This window comes from Antedon mediterranea, chromosome 3 (genome assembly GCF_964355755.1).
Source record: "Antedon mediterranea chromosome 3, ecAntMedi1.1, whole genome shotgun sequence".
Taxonomy (NCBI): Eukaryota; Metazoa; Echinodermata; class Crinoidea; order Comatulida; family Antedonidae; genus Antedon; species Antedon mediterranea.
Window position 1 is genome coordinate 14,078,789 of NC_092672.1, and position 10,077 is coordinate 14,088,865.

At 30.7% G+C, this 10,077-nt stretch overlaps 1 protein-coding gene across 2 annotated transcripts; it reads left to right on the forward strand.

Moving 5' to 3' along the window:
- The first annotated feature begins 1,744 nt into the window (after positions 1 to 1,744).
- LOC140044925 (cell division control protein 42 homolog) lies at positions 1,745 to 9,822 on the forward strand. Of its 2 annotated transcripts, none has more exons than XM_072089626.1 (6): positions 1,745 to 2,109; positions 4,157 to 4,300; positions 4,789 to 4,861; positions 4,967 to 5,076; positions 6,479 to 6,676; positions 7,979 to 9,822. In XM_072089626.1, the coding sequence occupies exons 2-6, from the start codon at positions 4,196 to 4,198 to the stop codon at positions 8,066 to 8,068; spliced, it is 576 nt and encodes a 191-aa protein (XP_071945727.1). In that variant the 5' UTR covers positions 1,745 to 2,109; positions 4,157 to 4,195; the 3' UTR covers positions 8,069 to 9,822. The 2 variants fall into 2 exon arrangements, with proteins under 2 accessions (XP_071945727.1, XP_071945726.1); XM_072089625.1 differs by having other exon boundaries at positions 1,746 to 2,105.
- The last annotated feature ends 255 nt before the right edge of the window (positions 9,823 to 10,077 follow it).

Genomic DNA, 10,077 nt, shown 5'->3' on the forward strand with positions numbered 1-10,077 from the left:
ATTTTGACCCACTGAAAACAAAATGGTCATATCTTCGCAACGCTTAGATTAAATGAAATAATTTTAGTGTCAAATTATTTGGAAGATGCATATTAATATTCGTTCTAATGGAACGTTTGTCCAAAAATTGAAGTATGATTTTTGGCATTTTTGACTAACAGTTGGAAAGAAATTAATCTGAAGATATATGTTTCTATTCAGTCTCATAATGGTTTAACGGTTTAATGGTTTTAAATTTATATAGCCCAAAATACAAGTAGTCTCTTTTCCAAGATAAATGGTCTTTTTTTTTTGTAACCTCATAGGCCCGTAGTCAGGGGTTCGTACGCCCCCCCCCCCCTACAGCGACTCCGAAACCTCCTTCCCGACATGCACACTACCTCACCCCATCTCTGAAAATCCTCCAATACGTGCCCCACAGTACAAAAGGAAATTGAAAAATTAAAATAGTAAACTCGTTCGTGAATAACTACCTTCTTACTTGAGCGTACGTCGAGCGATAGGCCTACGTGTTTGTAAATTTTTAAGACTTGCAAATGAATTGCCAATTTTCATGTGAAAAATAAATACGAATTTTTCTGGGGCACGAACGATTCCTACAAAGAACACCACCGCCAGACAACCGCGTACCTATTATTTAGATCAATGGCAGTCATCATCCATTTAGTATATCCTTCCGAAGTAAATAAAAAAAATGAAACGCTGCGGTTACCTACAGTATTTATGTGTGGCTATAAAGTATAGTGTATTGTCATCATAGAGGATTATAGTTTTGTAACTATAAGTTTTAGGCCTACAGGGGCGGTCGCAGAACTACTTTTAAGGTGTTGCCCACGAGTCCAGGCCAGGGCTGTCGATACCGAGTTTTTTGCGTCACAGCCCCTCAACCTGCGGCGAAGCAAATTTTGTTAAATGACACCCCTAGATGGCTGTAAATGGTACTCTCGCACGTAAAATTCACGATAAATGGCACATCTACAGTTCGCTGGAAATGACACTTTATATCGGGCTACCAACCAAACAGCCGCATACCATCTTATTCCGCCTATTTTTACCGCCGGTAAAACACACTCGAATAATATAATTTTTGTGCGTTCAAGCCAATAAATTCTGGCAATTATAATCAATTAATACAAATTAATTATTATTATCAATTATTAATTAAAGAAAGTTAGACAAAAATATGAAGCTGCATGCTATAAATATATTGAGCAAAACGTTAAATTGTATTATTTTGATAAATAAGTCAGTAAAACCACAATTTCCAAAATTAATTTTCATTTATCCACTATAAACTGTACAATACTAATAGTGTTGTTCTGCCAATTGACATAAGCTCTTCCAACCCTTGATTTCTATAAAGTTAATGGTTTTAATTATGATGAAATGGGAATCTAAATTTTAATTTAGTGGCAGAAGAAACATTTAATTAGAGAAATTAAGGGTGTTGCCCGGGATTCTTTTAATTTAAGCCGAAATATCCTGTGCTTTCATTTAAATTTAATTTAATTAATAAAAAAAGTCTAATTATCATTATAAACAACGTGCGCCTTCCTCCATTCGTATCTCTGTCGCCTGATATAAAGGAATCCAAGCCTATTGAGTTTTTAAGCAAGGACTTTTAAAGAAAGTGATGCACAGCAAACAGAGAAACCCGTCACTCATAATAATTACCCATGAACTCCCGTACACTGAAATAAACCACCACCAACGCCCAAAGCGGAAGTAGATTTTTAATGGCGGACCGCGCATATTGACTGTTCTATGTAGGCTAGACATTCCAGAAAAATTGAATCAATTGACAATTTATTATGTCAGATGCTTAACTGACACTTTAAAATTGAGATATAAACAATAGTAGTTAATAATACTAATATATTAAGGGTTATTTTAACCCATACAATCTATAAAGTCAGGTATTCTTTTAATCAATTTACTATCGACTCCATCTTTCGGTATTTCACCAACTCGAGTTATAATAGGCCTACACACTTGCGTCACTGAGTCATCTCCGATATCGGCTATAACGTAAGGACAGTTTAACCAGTCAGGCCTGAAGTGGAATGAACTGAAATACACCTAAAATTACCATTTAATCAAGTGCTGTAAGTAGGAATTTTATAAACTATAGACTGAGTATTGAAAATGTAATATGATTTTTTCTTATTATGTATTCTTTTACGAAATAATCCATCGGACTTTGTTTTGGGTACGGGGTTAAGTTTTATTAGGAAGGAGTTGAAAACATTTCAACCGAGGAGACCGACTCCTTTCCCGCTTCCAGTCTGATAGGCTACATTGGGCTAGGAATTTTCATGGGTGTGGGGGTGAACAGTGTTTATTAATTTACTTCTACTACCTAGTTAGACACTGAAGTGCTCATTTTAGGCAGTAAATGATTTTGGAAAACTTAAACAAAATTTAAACATCCAGCTAAATTACAAATAATAAATTCAGTCTTTCTATATTGTTAATTTGTTTAGGCATGTCTGTCACAAGCTTTTTGCTTTTTTGAACATGCCTTCTTCAATCATTTTACCTTTCTTTACACCATTTTGTATACTGTTTTAATTTGAAGAAAATAAATGTTACTTTGAATTGAATTTAATGTTCTAATCATGGATGGAGTCCATGTTCTAATCTATTTTATGTATATTATTATTATGTGGCCTAAACTATATTGGATTGTATTGCAATCCAAGAGTCCGCTAGGCAATGGCCTAGCTAGCTAGGCCAGGCAAATCTTGTTTAGCCCTTATTTATAATAATTATTAGGCCTACATACTTACTAGCTTGTTGTATGTAAATAAGAAAGCCATCGCTTAGATGCTACAAATTTGATTGTCACACAGTATCTGGCCAAATAGAGGACCTGCCATTTAATAATGAATCTGATTTGTGAAGGTATCATTTCCGGCTGTTAGTATCATTGTGTTACAGTAGATGTTACATACGACTGGCCCTGCTCTAGATATTCATTATGACTCAAGAAAAGCTGTCTTGGTTGGTTGTTAACATGAAACATTCAAACACTTTAAGAATGAAAATAATCAAAGTTCAAAATATATCGGCATGTGTTACTATTATTGTCTATTCGCAAAATATGATGTCAATCTGTGAACCATTTGTCAGTTTTGAAGTTAAACTTGGTTTATATATATTTATAAATTATATACAGTAATAAAAAACCTTCTGGTTGACTTTTATTTTTAATTATTAAAAATGATGGTTTTTACAGTTATCAGGTAAATAATTGTCCATGATCAAACTTCCTGTACTGTAATTATTACCTAATATGACATAAAAAAAAAAAAAAAAAAATTTTCACATTATTTTTTCAGGTTGACAAATAATCTTAATTTCCTGTTGAGTTGATGTAAATGCAGTTCTCATACTGTAACTAAACGCAATTTTACAGGCTTGTTTACAGTAGTACAGATTACAATAATACTGAAAGAAAAAAAATATTGAAAAAAAAAAACTAACTTTACATTTAACAGGGAAAATTTTCATTTAAAAATTTTGTTTAGCAATATTGCCAATCAAACTGATTTTTAAGTCGAGAAACATAGTTTTGTATTGTATTTTTTGCTACACAATTTTCAAAATGTGTAGCAATAAGGTTGTTTTGTATAGCTTTTTGCTATGCTACCTGGCGAAAATGTTCCCTGCATTACCAGTAGTCATATTTTTACTTTACTGTGTATGGTAAAATAAGCAATTACTGTACTGTAGCTCATTAACATTTTAAATATAAATTATAACATACCATGTTTTCAATTTCAATAAAATACTTTAAATTTGCTAATTACTGTAGAACAGGGAGAATTCAAAATCTGTCATGACATCATTATATCACAGTATGACATCATCAGACCAAAATAGACACTACTTTAAAAGGGTTAACAAGCATAGCATATCACAACACAACTTTGTTTGCATCTGTAACTGCGTGACATGTCTTGAACTGAAAGACACCCACTGTATGATCAACCTTATATTGTATCAGCAACATTACTACTGTATATAGTGAAATATCTGAAACTGTATTGCTTAGTATATTCTGGTTGTTCAATAATTGTGATTGTCGAAAATAGATATTATTATTAGATTATTGTTAATAAATTATAATAAATTGTTTCCATTTTGTTTTCAGGACAACTGCATTTTTTAAAGTTTTAAATTTTATGACAAGATGCAGACAATAAAATGTGTTGTTGTTGGAGATGGAGCTGTGGGAAAAACATGTCTTCTTATTTCATATACAACCAACAAATTTCCTTCTGAATATGTACCGACAGTAAGTTGATTAAAAATAATATTTTATATCATTAATTTTACTGATGTAATTTACTAACAGTTACTGTGTAAATAATTTGGTTTAAAAGAATACATTAGTGTTGCACAAGTACATGTCTGCTAGCCTAGGTAGGATTTTTACAGCAAACAGTTAAATTTATTTTCCATGCTTCTAAAGGCCATGACAATAATAGTCTTTATTAAACCTACGAACCACCCTACAATCGACTCGTACTGTACATTATTATAATTATACAGCGTAGGCTACTAAAAATACTTTGTACAGTAAGGCTACATTCAGAACAATAATCTACGATCTACCTAATTTCTAGCCCTGAATATTTTTTTATCATAATTAATCCACATGATTTAATTTAAGTAAAGTTATCATCAAAAATGGTGAGCCAAATCCTTCAGAACATACAGTACTCTATTTAAAATGTGTACCATTAAAATACAAGTTAAAATTTACATTGTGTTTTTTTTTAGGTATTTGATAACTATGCTGTTACAGTAATGATTGGAGGTGAACCATATACTCTAGGACTTTTTGACACAGCAGGCAAGTTGAACTTGTTATAAAAACCTAAAACTATTTATCAGAAGCCCTATTTATACATTAAGCATCATTTAATAAAATATTCAATAATTATTGATTTATTTACAGGACAAGAAGATTATGACAGATTGAGACCTCTCAGTTATCCACAGACAGATGTGTTTTTGGTTTGTTTCTCAGTGGTTTCACCTGCATCATTTGAGAATGTTAAAGAAAAGGTAAGAGGTTTTGTATGTATTAGCTACAAACTACTGCAATGTTCCCCACATCCCAGCTTTGTGGCTGTGTGTGGCTATGAGCTATTGTGATCCCAATCCTACGAAATGCGTTGTTTTTCCATGCGTCTATTATCAGCTATCAAAGGGAATAATGATTGACAAATATTAAGCAGTTAAGCCTAATATATTTAATAGGCCCTGAAGGAAAGAAAGAGAAGCCTTTTGAATTTAAGGGAAGAGTAATAAAAATAGAGGAAGCTTGGTAACATCAAAGATTTCAGAGATTTTAGTCTTGGGATGGTAAAATATCAACAAAGTGCCATGATGCGTTGGCATCTACCTATGCCTCTTGAGTACATAACAAAATGCATGGTAATTATAGTTGGGCCTACTGTAAACCTGAATGAATATGTTGCTTCAAATGCAATAAAAATATTATACGATCATCTACTGACAATTGTAAATTAATATTTGTTGTTTTAAATTCAACTCAACTGTCATACATTATTGATGCGAAAGTGGTTGACAATTGCTATTTGCCAAAATAAAATGAATTGACTGAGTCCCTACAGTATGTTTATCTTAATTTTACAACAAAACTATTATATAATACAGTAATAACAGAATGATAACATTTTGTTCATTTATGTTTTTTGGTTAATTGTTTACACTGTAGATACTGCATAACTTTATATTGTATCATTCACCTATGACAATTAAAATGTAAATTATTTTCATATTAAAAATACAGTACAACTTGTACTTGTACTGTTTCATCTGAAAAAAGGAAGCAAATATTTGACCTTTTCTTTTTGCAATTTATTAACAAGCCACTTCCTGCTAAGGCATTTCCTATAGATTCTTGTTTTGTCAGCTTTTATTTTAATCTCATACCTGTTTGATTGTTTTATTCTTCACACTAACATTTATAATTATACTGTATTTCCAGTTAGAAAATGACAACATTTTGTATTCTTGAACAAACTTTGACTAAAATTACGACTAATTTAAGCCAACCTTGACTAAATCATGAAATACTATATTAAAAATAAAACAATAACCAATAATATAGTATAATAAAAATACAAATTCTGTGTACACACATAATTTTCTCTGCACTACTACAAATTAGTTCAACTTCATTCAATCATGTCATGTTCAATTAACAACAATTCAACACAGGAATATTCTGTAGTTCTGTAGTAATTTTAGAAAGAAGAGCCGAGACATTTGGTTTTGTCAAATACAATGGTTTATTTTTTACTAAAATTTACAGTTATTGTAATAAGTTTGTGCAGATAAAATGTTTTATGTTTTTTTCATAAAATGTTGTCTAATTCAAATTCTTTTCTATTGTATTAATGGTTAGTCTATAGTCTTAAATTTAATTTTGTTGTTTCAGTGGCAACCAGAAATTACACATCATTGTCCGAAAACACCATTTCTACTAGTTGGTACACAGATTGATTTAAGGGATGATCCAGCAACAATTGAAAAACTACTAAAGAATAAACAGAAAGCAAATACTCCAGAACAAGGAGAGAAACTAGCTAAAGAACTGAAGGCTGTCAAATATGTTGAATGTTCTGCATTAACACAGGTTTGTATATGAGAAACTTAATTAAATTAGATTATAATGGCATCCGACAAATTATTCTACAAGACTATTGTAAACCCCTACTTTTTTGCGATTTTACAATTACATCTATTTTGCAATTTTATTTCCTTGTTATGATTGACCAATGATTACAAAATTCGCTATTGTAAATTTAAAGATCTACCAAATTAAGTTTGCATTTGGCAAAGAAAATCTCTACACACAATGTGAGATGATGTTATTTTTGTGAAAAGTGTATTAAAGTATGTTGAACATTTTCAAATTTAATTTTTTTAACAATCAATCCACCCACCACACTTCTCAATCGATGAGGAATTTCCTCGTAATTTTGAGTGAGATGGAGGCTGATTAGGGCCTGTAATTTTTGCCCGGTTGCAATTTTAAAAATGTTTTAATTACATCTCAACAAAACAATATAAATAATTGGCAATCTAAGTATTAAAAAAATACTAAATATTATTTATTCATTTATTAACATTTTTCCGACTTGGAAAAGTTGGCTGTGGCCTAGACCTGACTTTAAAGGACTTCATATTTAAAATAATATCTTACCCAAAATTTTCGTGATCATTTTTTAATCGCAAAAGTCATGGAAATTAAAGGTACATGAACATTTTGGGTGACCAAACTTTATTGCTGTTCTTATGTGTGAAAGTGATCACATCAGGCATAAATAGTCTTACTATAATTCACCAAATCTCTGTGGCTGTTCGACTTTATTGAAACATAGAGAGGGACGCATAGTCTTTGAATTTTGAGGGTGCAGCTCGTTATAAGAAAGAACAAGTTTGCTTTTGTTAGGTCGTCAAGGTCAAATCTCAAAAAGTAGTCGTGAGGATATAGGGCGTGTATGTATTTGATAAATAATGCTTTAAACTACATTTGATACCCGCTCTGGGGTGGGTACAGTATACTTGCTAGTAATAGTAATTGACTATTAATTAGTATGTCAACACAATTATTATTATTACAATTATTTAACAATTTAACTTGGTTTCACACACAAACCTGTGTTCAATCACGGATTACCACAAGATTACAGTCTTGCAGCAATTCATCTTTCTTTTGCAATCATGCTTCTAACACACAAGTCTTTTCTGGTGAAGATGCCATACAGTCCATATACTGTAGAACGTTATCAAAGAGGAATCTAATGTGAAATTTAATATTTATACATTGAAATGTATATATCTGACAGTATCTTCAATATATTAATATTATTTGGTGTCTGAATCTTAATTTCTGAAATATATTGTAAAGAATTTTTATTTTTTTATTTTATAGAAAGGATTGAAGAATGTATTTGATGAAGCAATATTGGCCGCATTAGAACCTCCAGAACCACCCAAGAAAAAAAGGTGCCGATTGTTGTAAGATGTTTACAGTAATGTGCTTGTGTATAAAGCAACGATGCTACTCTTATTATCAATATTTTGATTTACGAGAGTCCAATAAACATAAGGTACCCTATAAAGATGCGGCTTTTATACATTTTTGTTTACCATGAGTAATGATATACTTTTGTTGCATTACATTTTTTTCCTTTAAATTGTAGGTTTAAAAGGGAATGATTTTGTTCATGTACCCTGAAGGATTTAATGTAATAAGTTTCCCACCTTATAAGATATAAAACTTTGACCAAAATTGTTGAGGTGGAATAAAACATACTCTGTTGAATAGGGAGCTTTGTATTATGGACATTGTAACCATTGATTATGCATTTTCTCATGAGGTGTCTAATACAATACATATTAAAGTACTGTTGGTGTCCATTGTCTTTAATCATCAGTGTAAATTGATTGTAACCAAATTTCCTAGTCAATTGATACGAACACGTCTTCATGCGAAACCGTTTATTATAGCAGTTTAACAAAATAAAATCTCCTTTTCTTTGTGGCTTTAAAACAAGAAGAAAAAGAAATTTTGTTAGTCATCAATGCATTCTTATACACAAACGCATGAAATTCCCTTCTCATTTTATGTGTCTTTCATCGAAGATAAATTTGAAAATGACATGTGTGATTATCATATGAAACATCATTCCACATCAATAATTATAATCAAAGTTTAATTGAGGAAATTGATTTGAGGCTATGTTTGTAGCTATTCAATTCATGGACGCCATATAAATGTACTGTAATAATATGTAATGATGGTTACATGTAATTGTTTACAGTTATTATAGTTGAGTGGTGGGTAGTAAATGTACAGATTTCAATCCAAATATCTTAGCATAAACCTTAAAATAATTGATTCCCTGAACATATACATTTTGTTGAATATATGCGACAGAAACAATATGGCCTTTGACGAAAACAATATAGTTCATCACCATTACTAATGCTGATAACTCTTTATTGTCCATACTGTAAGAAGATGGAAATACATTTAAAAGCTGGTGATTCAATATCTATTTAGCAGGTATAAGCAATTAGCCTAGAATTGTTGATAACAGTTTAGTTCTCAAAAATCCTCAACTAATTCTAGAGTTGGTGAGTTATCTTGGAACAACGAGATTTGACGATGCATGTTGCGATTCTTCCATTTTAGTTATATTGACAGTAAAACAAACCTGCCCTATTTAAGTTTGAAAAGAAGAGTCAAATTTAATCGTATAATAGTAAAATTTATCTAATTATTATAAAACATTTATTTAAATATTCTGCTACAATAAACATTTTTAAATTAAGTAACTTTGTAAACATAATTTGATACATAAGATTTATTTATTTTATTGTTAGATTTATTTGTAAAATACATGCTTACAATATGAATGCAAATACTTTTTTAAATGGAGTTTGTAAAACAACCTTGTTCAGTTGTGGTAAGGCACTTTAGTTTTATTTGGCTTTTGTTAATAAAATGATGTTTGTTTTTTTTTATGAAGAAAAGTGAAGTAGTAAGCGAGTTATTAAGCCAACTTGCTTTTGTTTTTATGCATTTCTTCTAAGGTAGTAGGTTGCATTGACAGGTCTGTTATGTTATACATTTATTTACATAGAGTATTAATATTTAACCTTTTTTCAGATTATAAATCATTTAAACATGATATAATATAATACTTACAATTAGACCTAGATCTCATACTCTATTGTAGTCCGTAATAAATTTGCTTCGTTATGAGACTGCATTATTATATAGCATTGTTTTTCTTTCTGTCCTTGTACTACACTTTCATTTAAGCATTATAGAAAGTAAAACATAGAGTTAGAGCATGTCATTAAAATGTTATAATAATTGCTATTACTTGTATAAACTAAAAGATATCACACCAAAACTATATCCTATAGGCTTTTCTGAAGGTAAGTTAACAATTTCCTTTTTGCCGACATATATATAAGCCAAAGATCTATAATGTATTGATATACAAAGGGTGATTGAAG

Coding starts and splice junctions, on each gene's coding strand:
- LOC140044925 (XM_072089626.1), top strand. CDS start 4,196: ATGCAGACAATAAAATGTGTTGTTGTTGGAGATGGAGCTGTGGGAAAA. Junction 4,862..4,966: donor AGGACTTTTTGACACAGCAG/GCAAGTTGAACT, acceptor ATTTATTTACAG/GACAAGAAGATTATGACAGA. Junction 6,677..7,978: donor AATGTTCTGCATTAACACAG/GTTTGTATATGA, acceptor TTTATTTTATAG/AAAGGATTGAAGAATGTATT.